This window comes from Pongo abelii, chromosome 10, assembly GCF_028885655.2.
Source record: "Pongo abelii isolate AG06213 chromosome 10, NHGRI_mPonAbe1-v2.0_pri, whole genome shotgun sequence".
NCBI classification, from domain to species: domain Eukaryota; kingdom Metazoa; phylum Chordata; class Mammalia; order Primates; family Hominidae; genus Pongo; species Pongo abelii.
In genome coordinates, this window is record NC_071995.2 from 76,282,296 (window position 1) to 76,300,201 (window position 17,906).

A 17,906-nucleotide genomic window follows, 5' to 3' on the forward strand; every position below is an offset into this window, starting at 1 on the left:
TTCCCTTGGTATATGAAAATAATGGTACTAAGTACAAACAGAAGATGAAGTTAAAATTATTCTTTGAGTCCTCTTGATGGATTTTTTCCCACACTTTCCCCAAAATTGTTTTATGCCTATATTGTAGGAAAGCATGCAAGAGACCTAGAGTCTTTTTTTCTTTCATCACTTTCCAATCAACAGCAAATCCTATCATTTTTACCGCAAAATATATCTTGAAACTCCCTTCTTTTGATTTACTTGTAACTCCTCATCAAAAACTGAAGAGTGTCACAATACTTCATTAAGCTCCCCACTTGCACTCTACGTTTAATATATTTGTAGCACTAAAATGTTTTTAAAACATATATCTGCTTATGTCATTTTACTGCTCAATACTATTTGATTTTCTATTGCACTTCTAAGATACTCTAATTTCTTAGCACTCTATATAAAATCCTTTAAGGGCTTCCCTGCTCACCTTTTCAGACTCAGAACTATGTATTTCCTTTTGCCTGCTGTACTTGTACCACTGGTTTCTTGATTTTTGTTACTTCCAGGTTTTTACATTTATTTTTACAATAAATGTGAAATACACTTTTTGACAATATTTACAAATATTTCTTATTTTTCTTTATTGCTCTTTCCTCTAATGTTTAGTCTTCATTTGCCTGCTTAATGGCTATCTAAAGTTATCTCCTCAAAGAAGCCATTCTTTATTCACCCAAATCTTCTAGTCCTTCTCTGGAGTTTTCTTCTCACTTCATTCCCTTGGTTTTTGCCACAATTTGTAATAATTTGCAATTCAGAGTGTTAGAATGAGGGAATGAATCACAGGTAATGACTATAGTTTGTGACTATGTAAGATTGCATTCGTTATTGATTTATTCCACAAACACTGAGGCACTGCATTTAGCCAAATGCCAGTCTTGGGCAGTGGGACTCTGAAAGAGAATCTGCTTCCCCCACCATAAACCACAAAGTGAAACAACTCAGAATGTACTTAAATTACAGAATGAAAGCACACTAGAAGTAAACACAGATGTGGAAGAGGTAAAGTGTCCTTGAAAATCATGGAAAGATTCATAAAGGGAATGACATTTCAACTGGATTCTAAACCAGTTATTCAAGCTCCACAGTTAATGAGCAGTGGCAGGATGACATACCTTAGAAAGTAAAAGGAATCTTTTTTAAACTGCTATAAAAATCATGTACATATACATTTTGTAGGTCAAGAGTAATGTATTTAACATAAAATCATTTTAGTCTATCAGTGTTTATATAGACTTAGGTTTTTCTCATTTAAAACCCCTTTAATGACTTGTGCTTTTCTTCATGGTAATAAAACATTTTCCCAGGAAGTGCTGAATAAATCTTTCTTGAAATACGTTTTATTGCTTTCTATCAATGACCCTGAAGTAATACAGAATTTACACTTCAGTGGTTGCAATGCTCAAACTTGACAGGTAGTGCACTGTGTTTGCTGATAAAAGAGGTATGATGTAGGGCTAAGTGGTTTTGTGCTTATTTAGTTTTCAGGAGAAAATAATTGACTTAACATTTTGATACTAAAACCCAAAGCCTAACAGTTAATTCTTGGTATTTTAAATTATTATTGCAAAGATTATTGTGCCTAATAATATGAAAATGTTTTATATAATATTTAAAAAGTATATCTCTTTCTTGGTATTATTTAAATTACCATAAAAATGTGGGAAAAAGTTATACTGAAATATGATAGGATGTTTTAAAAGTGGTGCCTTGATTTTGTTAAGTGTTACCTAGTTTTCCTCTGCAAACAAGAAGCATACCCAGAAGTTTTCACGAAATGGTCCCATGAATATCTAAGATTACAGTCCATAGTCTCATCTGAGACAAGGAAAGTCCCTTCCACTATGAGCCTATAAAATCACAAGCAAGATAGTTACTTCCTAGATACAATGGGAGTATAGGTATTTGGTAAACACAGCTGTTTCAAATGGGAGAAACTGGCCAAAATAAATGGGTTACAGGGCATGCAAGTCCGAAATCCAGCTGGGCAGTCAAATTTTAAAGCTCCAAAATGATCTCTTTTGACTGCATGTCTCATATCCAGGACATGCTGATGCAAGAGCTAGGTTCCCATAATTTTTGGCAGCTCTGCCCCTGTGGCTTTGCAGGGTATAGCACCCCTCCCAGCTGCTTTCACAGGCTGGCGTTGAGTGTCTGTGGCTTTCCCAGGAACAAGGTGCAAGCTGTTGGTGGATCTACCATTCTGGGGTTTGGAGGATGATGGCCCTTTTCTCACAGCTCCACTAGGCTGTGCTCCAGTAGAGACTCTGTGGGGGCTCTGACCCCAGATTTCCCTCCTGCACTGCCCTAGCAGAGATTCTTCATGAGGGCCCTGCCCCTGCAGCAAACTTTTTCCTGGGCATCCAGGCATTTCCATACATCTGAAATCTAGGTGGAGGTTCCCAAACCTCGATTCTTAACTTCTGTGCACCTGCAGGCTCTATACCACGTGGAAGCTGCCAAGGTTTGGGGCTTGCACCTTCTGAAACCACAGGCTGAGCTATACCTTGGCCCCTTTTAGCAATGGCTGGAGTGACTGGGACACAGGGCACCAAGTCCCTAGGCTGCACACAGCATGGCACCCTGGGCCCGGCCCTCAAAATCATTTTTTCCTCCTAGGCTTCTGGATCAGTGAAGGGCAGGGCTGCCATGAAGACCTATGACATGCCCTGGAGACATTTTCCCCATTATCTTGGGGATTAACATTGGCTCCTTGTTACTTATGCAGATTTCTGCAGCCAGCTGAATTTCTCCTCAAAAAATGGGGTTTTTTTTTTCTACTGCATCGTCAGGCTGCAAATTTTCTGAACTTTTATGCTGTTTCCCTTTTAAAATGCAATGCTCTAACAACACCCAAGTCACCTCTTGAATGCTTTGCTGCTTAAAAATTTCTTCTGCCAGATACCCTAAATCTTCTCTCTCAAGTTCAGAGTTCCACAAATCTCTAGGGCAGGGGCAAAATGCCACCAGTCTCTTTGCTAAAACATGACAAGAGTCGCCTTTGCTCCAGTTCTCAGCAAGTTCCTCATCTCCATCCGAGACAACCTCAGCCTGGTCCTTATTGTTTATGTCACTATAAAATTTTTTGTCAAAGCCATTCAACAAGTCTCCACTCCAAACTTTCCCACGTTTTCCTGTCTTCTTCTGAGCCCTCCAAATTGTTCCAGCCTCTGCCTGATACCCAGTCCCAAAGTTACTTCCACATTTTTGGATATCTTTTCAGCAATGCCCTGCTCTACTGGTACCAACTTACTTTGTTAGTCCGTTTTCACACTGTTGATAAAGACATACTCAAGACTGGAAAGAAAAAAAAGTTTAATTGGACTTACAGTTCCACATGGCTAGGGAGGCTTCACAATCATGGCAGGAGGCAAAAGGCATTTCTTACATGATGGCAGCAAGAGAAAATGAGGCAGATGCAAAAGCAGAAACCCCTGATAAAACCATCAGACCTTGTGAGACTTATTCACTACCACTAGGACAGTATGGGTGATACCGCCCCCATGATTCAAATGATCTCCAACCAGGTGCCTCCCACAACACATGGGAATTATGGGAATACAATTCAGGATTAGATTTGGGTAGGGACACAGAGCCAAACTATATCACATGGATTTCTTATACTTTTGCTTTTAATAACACAAACAAAAAAATACATCATTAAAAGGTTAGAAGTGAGAAGGTGTTTTTATGGAAATCAAAATAATATCACCTTAGTAAACAGTATTCTTATGATTGTAGTTGAATTAGAGAGCAGAATACATCTAGAATATTCAGTAGTAAGCATGTTTTTTCGATTAATGGAAAATTTGAATAGCCTAGTTGATTGAGATTGAGGTTACTATTAAATGCCTGAAGTGTAAGAATTGGTTGTTTATGTAAACAAAATATCTGTTTTACATGTACATGTGTAAGTAGGACTGTTGAGCCCCAGTAACATGAAATACCAAAGAGCATGACTCGAATACCTGCTATATGAAATGCTATTACAACAAAAAACAGGTGTGTGCTGAAAAATTACCTACAAATGGCATTTTCCTCAAATCAATTTTAAATCTTTGGAATTTCATTTTAATAATTGTTTAATTAATATTTCAGAATCCCTCATCAGAAAAAGCAGGCAAAAGACCTTGAATGTGTAACACATTTGTTTTCAAACAAGCCTGCCTCTAACTGTGAATCCAGGAGTGAATCCAGAACTACAAATTAACTAAGATTTGCCCCATCGAGTTATTGAACATTAAAAATCTAAAAACTAAAAGGCATGACTCAACAATTATTTTCTTCTTGGAATCATTAATTAACCTATGTGTATCCAAACAATAATCTTCCAACAGTTTCGCTAGCTACATTTTTAGTTACTTAATATCATGTAAAATTTGTTTTATTATTGTTCAGTTCTGAATTTTGACATATGCATCAAGCCATGCAACTGCTACCACAAGTCTTCCTGATCACTGATCTGTCCTAAATCTCTATAGTGTTTTTCCTTTTCTTAAATGTTGCATAAATAAAACCATACCTTATGTGGCCTTTTGAATCTGGCATCTTTAACTTAATGTGCTTGAAATTAATCTATGTCATTTTTTATGGCTGCATAGTATTCCATGGTGTATATGTGCCACATTTTCTTAATCCAGTCTATCATTGTTGGACATTTGGGTTGGTTCCAAGTCTTTGCTATTGTGAATAATGCGGCAGTAAACATACGTGTGCATGTGTCTTTATAGCAGCATGATTTATAGTCCTTTGGGTATGAGTTCATGTCCTTTGTAGGGACATGGATGAAATTGGAAATCATCATTCTCAGTAAACTATCGCAAGAACAAAAAACCAAACACCGCATATTCTCACTCATAGGTGGGAATTGAACAATGAGAACACATGGATACAGGAAGGGGAACATCACACTTCAGGGACTGTTGTGGGGTGGGGGGAGGCGGGAGGGATAGCATTGGGAGATATACCTAATGCTAGATGACGAGTTGGTGGGTGCAGCGCACCAGCATGGCACATGTATACATATGTAACTTACCTGCACATTGCACACATGTACCATAAAACCTAAAGTATAATAATAATAATAATAATAATAATAATAAAAGAAAAAAAATAATAATAATAAAAAAAAGAAATTAATCTATGTCATTTCATGTATCAATGGCTCACTCTTTTTAATTGTTAAGAAAAAATATATGCTGGGATGAATATCTTTCTAAATGAGTTTTTCTTCACAATGCTGAGTGTTTATTTAGGATAGATTCCTAGAAATGGTATCACTAGGTCAAACATTCAAATAATTTTAAAATATTTGATACATATTGCCAAATAATCTCAAATTTTTTGCAAAATATACATTTATGACAGTATCGGATAAATGTGTCTTTCTTATACCAACTGACAACATTAATGATAATACATAAAATATTCTTTGCTAATTTGATGGGACAAAAATGTTATATCATTATTAGCATTTTATTATTGTGGTTAAATGACTGTACTGTACAGCCAGAGATATTTGGTTCAAAATTCATCTTCATTATTTACTATATGTGAGAATTTAGGTGAGCTATTTAAACTCTTGATGACTTAGTCTCCTAATCTATAAAGTGGGGATAATTTTACCAATCATAATGGGTTGCTGTGAGAATTAACTGAATTACTATAGAAAATGCTTAGAATGGTATCTAGTCACCAGTAAGGACTCTCTCTATATTACTTGTTTATTATCTAACACCTTTAATTATTAATGAAGCTCAGTTTCCTTATACACTTTGGGATATTTGAAACTTTTCTTAGTGAATTTTCCAATAAAATTATTTGTCTATTTTTCTATGGACAAGTTAGTATTATTCTTACTGGTTTGTTTCAGGTTCAGTTAGTAAGAATTTTAAGGATTTTCTGTCACATTTTAGCAAACTTTTTCTGCGTTTTATCTTTTTTCTTTCAGATAATGTTTCCAAAATGTAAAAAAAACAAAAGGTTGCTTCATCAAGTTGGTATCTTTATCTTTTTTATTGCTTTGTGATTTGAAAATTCTTGTCCTGAGAACCAATATACATATTTAATGAAATAGTTCTCTTCTTTTACTCATTCTGAAGTCATTGGAATTGAATTTGGAATGTGATATAAATCCTAATTTTATATTTTATGATGTTCAAAATTTCTAACAAATATTTACTTAATAATCTAATCTAGATTTCTGTTGTTTCTTCTGTTTCCTTTATAATGCTTTTTCTGAAGTTATTTTTCCTAGACTTAAATATTAGTATAATATTATCACAGATGAAAAAATATCTGTTAGCTATGAATAAAAGGCTTTCATCTCATTGATGCATTAATATATTTTAATGTATTGTAGGGAACATACAGATTAGAAAAGAAAAAGTATAATTGCCTTTTTTCATAGTTGACATGAACATGCATAAAGAAAAGCCAAAAAAAATCAATAAAACAACTAGAACTAATTAGTGAATTTAGCAAGATCATAGCATACAAAGCCAAGATTGAAAATTCAATTTTATTTATCTACTAACAAAAAATATTTGAAATTTGAAAATTTAAATATACCATTTACAATAACATCAAAATATTGAACCATGAAGTATTTAGGAATTTATGAAATGAAATCTCCTATACCAGGAATTACAGACCATTGCTGAAATAAATTAAAGAAGACCAAGATATGTAAAGAGATACTTATTTGTGGATTGAGAGACAATATTGTTAAAATATCAGTATTTCCCAAATTAATCAATAGATTCAATATAATGCTGAGCAAAACACCAGAAGATGTTCTGTCAAAACTGACAAGCTATTTCTATAATTCAAATGGAAATGCAAAAGGCAGTCACTGCCAATACCAGCATGGACTGTTTGGGTTCCAGTAGGTTACTTCACTACTGCCTCTTCTGTCAGCCACATCACGACAGCTGCCCAGAAGCCAGAGAAACTCCCCACACCTGGCCCACTGCTGCAGCTACCAGCATCCAGGCAAGCCACCATCAGCCCACTGGTAACTGCCAACAGAGGTAACATTGTACACTACCCTGGGGAACAAAGATAGGCATATAGTCAGCCCACCTCTGCCACCACCACTAGGGCCTGAAGCCTGGCCCACCTGACATTCCAGTCCTCAGCACAGCTTCATCACAGCTTCCATTAATAACCACACCCTAACCTACCAAGGAAATCACAAATATCACTGACACTGTTTGTAGCCAAAGAAATCATAGAGAGACTACATTACTGCACACACCCATAATCAAAGCCACAGTATCCTATCCAAACAACATCACAGGGATATCTAAAGGAAAAAATTTTCCCATATGAAAGTGAATTCAAATATAGGAAGAAGTGATTTTTACAATAGATATGCAGATATCAACATAAGAATACAGGAAACATGAAAAAATAAGGAAATATGACACTTTTAAAGGAACACAATAATTCCCCAGCAAGAGATCTTATCAAAAGGAAATTTTTGAAATTTCAGATTAAGAATTCAGAATATTGATTTTAAAGAAGCTCATTGAGATACCAGAAAATTCCAAAAACAATGCAAATAAATCAGAAAAACAATTGAGAATATGAATGGGAAATTCACAAAACAGATAGATTTAAAAAAAAAACTAATAAAAATGGAACTGAAAAAACTAATGGAACTGAAGGATTTATTGAAGAAAATGCAAAATACATTTGAAAGCTTCAACAATATCCTACATCAAGTAGAAGAAAGAATCTCAGAAGGTAAAGACAGGTCTTCTGAAATAATCTAGTCAGACAAGATTAAACGAGAATAATCAAATCCTTCATGACATTTGGCATAACATTAAAGTGACCAAATATACAAATTATAGATATCCCTGAGAATGAAAAGACAAAGAAAAGATTAGAAAACCCACTTAATTAAATAATATATGAAAACTTCCCAAGTCTAGCAAGAGTTTTAGATATTTGGGATGCAGGAGGCTCAATGGTCCCCAGGCCAATAAAACGCAAAAGGGTCTTATACACAGTACATTATAATCAGACTGTTTAAAGGCAAAGATAAGGAATAAATTCTAAAAACAGCAAGAGAAAGTGTATGATAACCTATGAAGTAAACCTTATCAGACTGACAGAAAATTTCTGGCAGAAACTTTACAGGCCAGAAAGAATAGGACAATATATTCAAGGTGCATAAAGAAAAAAAAACTATCAGCCTTAAATACTATAGCCCACAAAATTATCCTTCATAAATGAAGGAGAAATAAAAGGTTTCTCAGACACAAAAATGCTGAAGTAGTTTGTTACTACTAGACTGGACCTACAATAAATGCTCAAGGGAGGTCTGGAAACTGGTAGTGAAAGGACGACATTTATCATCATGAAAATACATGAAAGTATAAAACTCCGTGGTAAGCAACTAAAGAAAGGTATCAAATGTTACCACCAGAGAAATCTAACTAACCACAATGACAAACAATAAGGGAAAAAGAAAGGAACAAAAATATATAAGACAATGAATAAACAACAATATAACAGGAAACCTCACATATCAATAATCACTTTGAATGTAAATGAATTAAATTCTCCACCTAAACATTATGAAATGCCTGAATGGATAAAACTATATGATCCAAATATATGCAGATTACAAGAAACTTACCTTACCAGGCAAGACATACATAGGCTGAAAGTAAAAGAATGGTAAAAGATATTCCTTGCAAATGGAAAGCAATAGTGAGCAGGAATAGCTATACTTACATTAGATCAAACAGACTTTAAGTCAAAAAGAGTAAAATAAAAAAGACAAAGGATATTATTATATAATGAGGAGATTAACCCGGCAATAGGAAATAACAACTCTAAATGTATATGCATTCAACACTAGAGAACTCAGATCCACAAAGCAAATATTAGACCTAAAGAGAGAAATAGACTGTAATACAATAATAGTGGAGAACTTCAACACTCCACTTTCAGTATTAGACAGATAATCTAGACAAAAAAATCAACCAATAAATTTTAGATTTAAACTAGATTTTAGACCAAATGGACCTAACAGACATTTACAAAACATTCCATCCAACCACTGCAAAATGAAATTTTTGTCATCAGCACATGAAACATGTCCAAGATAGACCACCATATATTAGGCCACAAATCATGTCTCAACAATTTTTTAAAAGTTGAAATCATATCACATATCTTCTCAGACCACTGTTGAATAATACTAGAAATCAATGCCAAGAATAACGTTGGAAACTATACAAATACATGCAGATTAAACAACATGTTCCTGATTGATCACTGGGACAATAAGAAAATTAAGCTGAAAATCAAAAAATTCTTGTAACAAATAAAGATTGAAACACAACATACAAAAACCAGTGGGATACAGCAAAAGCAGTGCTAAGAGGGAAGTTTATAGCAATAAATGCTTACACTGAAAAAGTAGAAATATTTTAAAATTAGCAACCTAACAATGTGCCTGAAGAAACTAAAAAATCAAGAACAAATCAAACCCAAAATCAGCAGAAGAAATGCAATAACAAAGATCAGAAAAGAACTAAATCAAATAGAGACTAAAAAAAATACAAATGATTAACAAAACTAAAATTTGGTTATTCAATAAGATAAATAAAATTGATAAACCACTAGATAGACTAAACAAGGAAACAGAATATCCAAATAAACACAATAAAAAACGATAAAGGAGACATTACAACAGATACCACAGAAATAAAAAGGATCATCAGAAACTATTATTAACAACTATATGCTGAAAAATGGAAAATATAGAGATACAGACAAATTCCTAGAAACTTACAACCTACCAAGGTGTTGCATCAGGAAGAAATAGAAAACCTGAACAAAACAATAATGATGAGCAAAATTGAATCAGTAATAAAAAACATCTCCCAACTTTTTTAAAGCCTTGGACCAAATAGAATCACAGCCTAATTCTACCAATCATGCAAAGAAGGATACCAGTCCTCTTGACGCTATTACAATAAATTAGAGGAAGGAATTCTCTCTGGCTCATTGTACATGACCAGTGTCACCTTGAAACCAAAACCTGACAAGGACACCACAAAAAGAAAACTACAGGCCAATAACTGTGATGAACACAGATGCAAAAATCATCAACAAAATACTGGCAAATGGAATCCAACAGCACATCAAAAAAATAATATACCACAGTCTAGAGGGTTTGTATCAAGGATACAAGTATGACTCAACATAAATAAATCAATAAACATGATAAGCATCTTCACAGAATATAAGACAAATGAATATATGATCATCTCAATAGATGCAGAAAAAATTTTTGATAAACTTCAACATCTCTTCATGAGAAAAAACTCTAAAACTCAGCATAGAAGAAACGTACCTCAATATAATAAAAGTCATATGTGACAAACTCAGAGCTAATATCATACAGAATGGGGAAAAGATTAAAGACTTTCCTCTAAGAACTGGAACAAGACAAGGATGCAAACTATCACCACTCCTATCCACATAGTACTAGAAGTCCTAGCCAAAACAATCAGACAAGCAAAAGAAATAAAAAGTATCTGAATTGGAAAGAGCAAGTAACATTGTTCCTCTTTGCTGATGATATGGTTTTATATCTGGAAAATACTAAAAACTCTAGCAAAAACCTCTTAGATTTGATTAATTAATTTAGTAAAGTTTCAGGATACAAAATAAAAATACAAAAGTCAGTAGCATTTCTATGCCCCAATAATAAAATAGCTAAGAAAGAAATCAAGAAAGTGATCCCATTTAAATTAGCTACAAGAAATTAAAATACCTGGGAATAAATCAAGGAAGTAAAAGATCTCTGCACAAAACTACAAAACACTGATGAAAGAAATTAAAGATAAACAAATTGAGAAACATCCCATGTTTATGGATCAAAAGAATTAATATCATTAAAATGACCATACTTCCCAAAGCACTTTCCACATTCAATGCAATTTCTACCAAATTACCAATGTCATATTTCATAGAATAATCCTAAAATTTGTATGGAATGAGAACAGAGCCCAAATAGCCAAAGCAATTCTGAACGTAAAGAACAAATCTGGTCCTGACTTAATCACTATGCAATCTATGCATGTAACAAAATTGCACATGGATTTTATCAATTTGTACAAACAAAAAAATGTAAAAAAAGAACAAAGCTGGAGGCTATAGTAGCCAAAACAGCATGGTATTTGTAGACAAATGGAATGGAATAGAAAGCTCAGAAATAAAGCCATATGTATATATATATATGTATGTGTGTATACATACATACATGTATATATAATGTTTTCTACATGTTCTAATATTTATATTCCATTCCATTATACATATTCCATTTCTGTATATAGGTTATATAGAATTGGAAGACTATCTGCCATTAAAAAGAATGAAATCCTGTCATATGCAGCAACATAGTTGAAACTGGAGTTCATTATCTTAAGTGAAATAACCTAGGCACAAAAAGATAAACATCACATGTTCTCACTTATATGTGGGAGCTAAATAACTTGATTACACGGAGGTGGAGAATGGAAAGGTCAGTAGGAAACAGAGACTGGAAAGGATGAATGGAGGGTAGGAAGGAAGATGAAGAGAAGAGAGTTAAAAGGTGTAAACATACAGTTAAAAGAAATAAATTCAATGCTTGATAACAGAGCACAGTGACTACAGTTAACAAAATGTATTATACTCAGGTGATGAACACCTAAATACTTGATCACTATGCAATTATATACATGTAACAAAATCACTATGCACTATATACGTGTAAAATTTAAATTTGTACAAATAAAAATAATAAAATACTAATCCAGTATCATTCACTGACAATGTTAACTCAGGTGGAGAGGCATTAAGTCAATACTACTATAAGAACCAATTATTGTTTATGTTAATGCCATATAGAATGAAATAAAATTCACTAAAATCCAAAAAATTAGAAAAACTATTAAAACTCAATAATATTAAGACAACCCAATAAAAATGTGGTCAAAGGATTTGAACATACATGTCACCAAAAAATATATTCAAATTTCTAATAAATACATGTAACAATGTTCAACATCGTTAGTCATCAGAGAAATACAAAATAAAATGGTAATGAGACACTACTAGATAGGCTTTTACAGAGACTGACAATACCAAGCATTGAGAAGGATATGGAGCAACTGAAATTCTCATTCCTTGTGGTAAGAATGTACAATTATATAACCACATTGAAAAAAAAAGTTTTCAGTTTCTTTATTCACCCAAAATATATGTCTTTTGGAAAAAAAAATTTCCAGTCTGTGGGTTGTCTTCTCATTCTCTTGATATATGTCTTTTCAAAGAGCCTGAGCTTTCCTTTAGACAATGGTCATCAAAGTGTGTATATTTGTGTTTTTATAATTTATATGCATATATTCCTGTGAAAAGATACTGTATGCATTGTTCAACATGTACAAATATAAGAAAGATACAGTAAAGAAATATATATTTTTAAATTTATAAATGTATTTATTGTGTTCCACGTTGCAAACTAAATAATCTACCTTGGCTAATTTAAGGAACTAAACTATAGTAGAAGATTCTCATTTATTGGGATGATTAGAACCAGCCTTTTTGCAGGCTATTAGCAAATCATAGCACTAGGGCTTCACTGCTACCTCCACTGACACCTCTGACACTTGAAACTTGAGGCCAGATATCTGCCCATGCTGATAGAAAACAATTGAATAATTTGCTAGATAATAGAAAAGAATCAAATGACTCTGCCACCTTGCTTGCCAGAAGATTGTTTTTCTCATTTGTGACCTCTTGGCTATAAATGATAGATAGTCCCTGTGCTGCATGCTATAGGTGTTCACAAGAGAGTCTAGGAATGTGAGCTTTTTATATCCTATTTTTGGGTGGTAAAGGTCATTGTATTAGTCTGTTCTTAAACTGCTAATGAAGACATACCCCAGATTGGGTAATTTATGAAAGAAAGAGGTTTAATTGACTCACAGTTCAACATGACTGGGGAGGCCTAAGAAAAGTTATAATCATGTGGGAAGGGGAAGCACACATGTCCTTCACATGGTAGCAGGAAGGATAATGAGTAAAAGGGGGAAAAGCCCCTTATAAAACTATCAAATCCCATGAGAACTCACTTTCACAAGAACACAATTAGAGTAACTGCCCCTGTGACTCAATTACTTCCCACCAGGTCCCTCCCACAACACATAGGGCTTATGGGAACTACAATTCAAGATGAGATTTGGGTGGGGACACAGCCACACCATTTCATTCCACCTCTGACCCCTCCCAAATCTCATGTTCTCACAATTCAAAACACAATCATGCCCTTCCAACAGTCCCCTCAAAGTCTTAACACATTTCAGTATTAACACAAAAGTCCAAGTCCAAAGTCTAATCCAAGACAAGGCAAGTCCCTTCTTGCCTGTAAATTCGAAAGCAAGTTAGCTACTTCCTAGATACAATAGGGGTACAGTCATTGGGTAAATACACACATTCCAAATGGGAGGAATTGGCCAAAACCAAGGGGCTACAGGCCTCATGGAGGTCCAAAATCTAATAGGGCCATTGTTAAACCTTAAAGTTTCAAAATTATCTCCTTTGACTTCATATCTCACATCTAGGTCATGATTATGCAAGAGGTGGGCTCCCACAGCTTTGGGTAGCTCTGCCTCTGTGGCTTTGCAGGGTACAGCCCCCATCCAGGCTGCTTTTACAAGCTAATGTTGAGTGCCTGCAGCTTTTCCAGGCACATGGGTGCAAGCTGTAGGTGGATCCACCATTCTGTGGTCTGGAGGATGGTGGCCTTCATCTCACAGATCCACTAGGTAATACCCAAGTGGGGACTCTGTGTGGGGGCTCTGATCTCACATTTCCCTTCCACACTGCCCTAGCAGAGGTTCACCATGAGGGCTCCACCCCTGCAGCAAACTTCTGTCTGAACATCCAAGCATTTCCTTACATCCTCTGGAATCTAGGCAGAGGTTTCCAGAACTCAATTGTTGACTTCTCTGCAAATGTAGGCTCAACACCCCATGGAAGCTGGCAAAGCTTGGGGCTTTCACTTTCTGAAACCATGGTCTTAGCTGTACCTTGGCCCTTGTTAGTCAAAGCTGGAGCAGCTGAGTTGCAGGGCACCAAGTCCCTATGGTGCATACAGCAGGGGGGCCCTGGACCTAGCCCACAAAACCAATTTTCCCTCCTAGGCTTCTGGGCCTGCAATGAGTAGGGTTGCCACAAAACTCTCTGACATGCCTTGGAGACATTTTCCCTATGTCTTATTAAGATTTGGCTCATAGTTACTTATGCAAGTTTCTGCAGCAGGCTTGAATTTCTCCTCAGAAAATGAGTTTTTCTTTTCTATTGCATCATCAGGTTGCAAATTTTTAAAACTTTTATGCTCTGCTTCCCTCTTAAAATTAAGTTCCAATTCCAAACCATATCTTTCTGGATACATAAAACTGAATGCTTTTAACAGCACCCAAATCATATCTTGAACACTTTGCTGCTCAGAAATGTCTTCCACCAGATACCCTAAATTATTTCTCTCAAGTTCAAAGTACCACAGATCTCTAGGGCAGGGGCAAAATGCCACCAGTCTCTTTGCTAAAGCATAACAAGAGTCACCTTTGCTCCAGTTCCCAACAAGTTCCTCATCTCCATCTGAGATCACTTTAGCCTGGATTTCATTGTCCATATCATTATGAGCATATTGGTCAAAGCCATTCAACAAGTCTCTAGGAAGTTTCAAACTTTCCCACATCTTCCTATCTTTTTCTGAGGCCTCCAAACTGTTCCAACTTCTGCCTGTTACCCAGTTGCAAAGTTACTTCCACATTTCTGGGTATCTTTACAGCAGTGCCCCACTCCTGGTACCAATTTACCATATTCGTTTATTCTCATGCTGATAATAAAGACAAACCCAAGGCTGGGTAGTTTGTAAAGAAAAGAGGTTTAATTGACTCACAGTTCAGCATGGCTGGCAAGGCCTCAGGAAACAGAGTCATGGTGGAAGGGAGGCAAACACATCCTTCTTCACATGGTGCCAGGGAGAAGAATGAGCAAAAGGGGGAAAAAACCCTTATAAAATCATCAGATCTCATGAGAACTCACTCTCTTGAGAACAGCATGAGGGTAACCACGTCCATGATTCCATTACCTCCCAACGAGTTCTTCCCGTGACACGTGAAGATTATGGGAACTACAATTCAAGAGGAGATTTGGGTGGGGACACAGCCAAACCATGTCAGTCATGATATGAGAAATTATCAAATTAAGATGTAGGGAAGGTTTTTAAAAGATTTGAGCAACCACAAATGACAGATATGTGCTATAGTAGTGCAAAATAACATTTTGCTCTTATTAAAAAGATAATTATTCTTGATAATCTGAGTTATAAATGTCATTGATAATTATGATGCATTATGCTCTCAGCAGCTAAAACTTCAAGCAAAATATACACTTAGAGAGGAATCAGCCTTAACAATAATTCTATAAATTTAATTTTATTTTTTTCTGATAATTACATTTTAGTTGACTTCATATGTGATCTAAATACATTACCATTATTTTGGACTTATGATGTAGTTCTTAAAGTACATATATGATGTAGCTCTTAAAGTACATGTAGAAGAGCAGATAAAGTATTAGTTCACCATTTCTTTGTAGTTTGTGCTTTCATGATGAATATTCTCTTCAATGTACAGATTATTTGCAGGAGCCTTTTAAATCCATGTGTCCATTTTATGAGACTTAGCTTTTGTCTGTATATAATGTGTTTATTCAGTGTGCATGGATTAATTTGAGAGAGCACAGGTATGGGTATCTTTACAGCAGTGCCCCACTCCTGGCACCAATTTACTGTATTAGTTTATTCTCATGCTACTAATAAAGACTATATATCACAATAAACTGAGAACCAGCCAGTAAATGAGAAAACTGTGGTCCACCTTTTCATTGTGGAGTTCTCATTTTCCTTCAGCTTATGCTACTTATTCAACACTATTTCTGCATAATATAATGCATTCACTAAATGAAGGTGCCTGTGTTAGCCTGCACATGATATTAATACGGCCTATTTAATTTATCCTTCTTTAGATTAAAAATAAATATGTAGTCATATGCCACAGAATGACACTTCAGTCATTTGGTCATTGAAGGACCACATCTATTACTGTGGTCCCATAAGATTATAATAACATATTTTTCCTGTACCTTTTCATTGTTCAGATATGTTTTGATACATAAATGCTTACCATTGTGTTAGAGTTGCCTGCAGTATTCAGTACAGTAACATGCTGTACACCTAGGAGCAACAGGCTATACCACATAGCCTAGGTGTATAGTTAGGTTATGCCATCTAGGTTTGTATAAGTACACTCTATGATGTTCTCACAATGAACAAAATCACCTAGTGATGCATTTCTCAAAACATGTCCCTGCTATTGTGAATAATGTGGCAATAAACATACGTGTGCATGTGTCTTTATAGCAGCATGATTTATAGTCCTTTGGGTATATACCCAGTAATGGGATGGCTGGGTTGAATGGAATTTCTAGTTCTAGATCCCTGAGGAATCGCCACACTGACTTTTGCTAGATGACGAGTTGGTGGGTGCAGCGCACCAGCATGGCACATGTATACATATGTAACTTACCTGCACATTGCGCACATGTACCATAAAATCTAAAGTATAATAATAATAATAATAATAATAATAATAAAAGAAAAAAAAAAAAACGTGTCCCTGTCATTAATAAAGTATGTAACAATACAGTTAGTACAATATGTAATACATGACTATATTCAGAATTTTAGCTACTTCTCATATTTAAAATGGATTTTCTTATGCACTGTGTGGCACAAGGGCATTTCATTTTAGTAACCACTGTTTGGGAAAGGAGAAGTCTTTGAAGGATGTTGAGCAAGGTTGTGACATGGCCAGATGTGAATTTTAGATCAGTGACTTCATGTTAGCTGGTAAAGTTGTATTGGGAAAGATCAAAAGCATGAAGGCCAGATAAGAGGATACTGTATGTTATCATGTATAGAAATGTGAGGGATGGCAGGAGAGATGCTGTGATTGAATGAATCTCAATATTCTTGGTGATCGAAGAATAATGAGACTCATCCAATAAGAGTCTGCGAATGATTGAAAGTAGTTCCTAAGCTGGGAGGAAGAATGAGGAATGATTTTCTGGTTCCTGACTACAGCACAAGTTTTTGATTTTTAGAACAAAGAATAAATTTGTACATGCTTTATGATTCCTGGTTGAATTTTTAGGGATAAAAAAGTCAGCTGTAATATGATTCTTTCCTGATACCATGCAGTATTTGTGTCAGTGATTTTATTCATTCCGCACACATTCTTCTCGAGCCTGGACACTGCTCTAGACATTGATTCTTTCCAAATATCAGATAAGGTCATTCTTAGGTAGACCCTCAGTTCATATAAATATGATTTTCCCAAAATGGGAAGTAAGTGACTTTTCATAAGATTTTTTTTAAAAGAATGTTTTAATAATAAATTGTGAATGTTGCATGGAAATGTAGGTGACTTGCATTGTGCATCCTGTGTTTGATTCACTGCTCTTGCATGTCTTGCCTTTAGCTGGGATGACAGCAGTTCAGTCAGCAGTGGTCTCAGTGACACGCTTGATAACATCAGCACTGATGACCTGAACACCACATCCTCTGTCAGCTCTTACTCCAACATCACCATCCCCTCTAGGAAGAATACTCAGGTGAGAATTACCGCCTTTCTTTTTCCAGTGTTTCTTCCAGTTTTTTCCCCCAAATTACTTAATATTAGATGAAGGTATAGCACAAGCCCTTAATCCAAAATTATTACAGAAACTGGAAA

At 35.2% G+C, this 17,906-nt stretch overlaps 1 protein-coding gene across 12 annotated transcripts in view; it reads left to right on the plus strand.

Annotated features, from left to right (window-relative positions):
• Nucleotides 1-17,906, plus strand: part of NAV3 (neuron navigator 3) — a 924,032-nt gene that overhangs the window by 803,065 nt on the left and 103,061 nt on the right. For all 12 annotated transcript variants that reach the window (XM_024256848.3, XM_063712200.1, XM_024256849.3 and 9 more), the window contains one exon: nucleotides 17,655-17,787. In XM_024256848.3, the coding sequence (XP_024112616.2) occupies nucleotides 17,655-17,787 (133 nt within the window). The remainder of the gene's footprint in view (nucleotides 1-17,654; nucleotides 17,788-17,906) is intronic.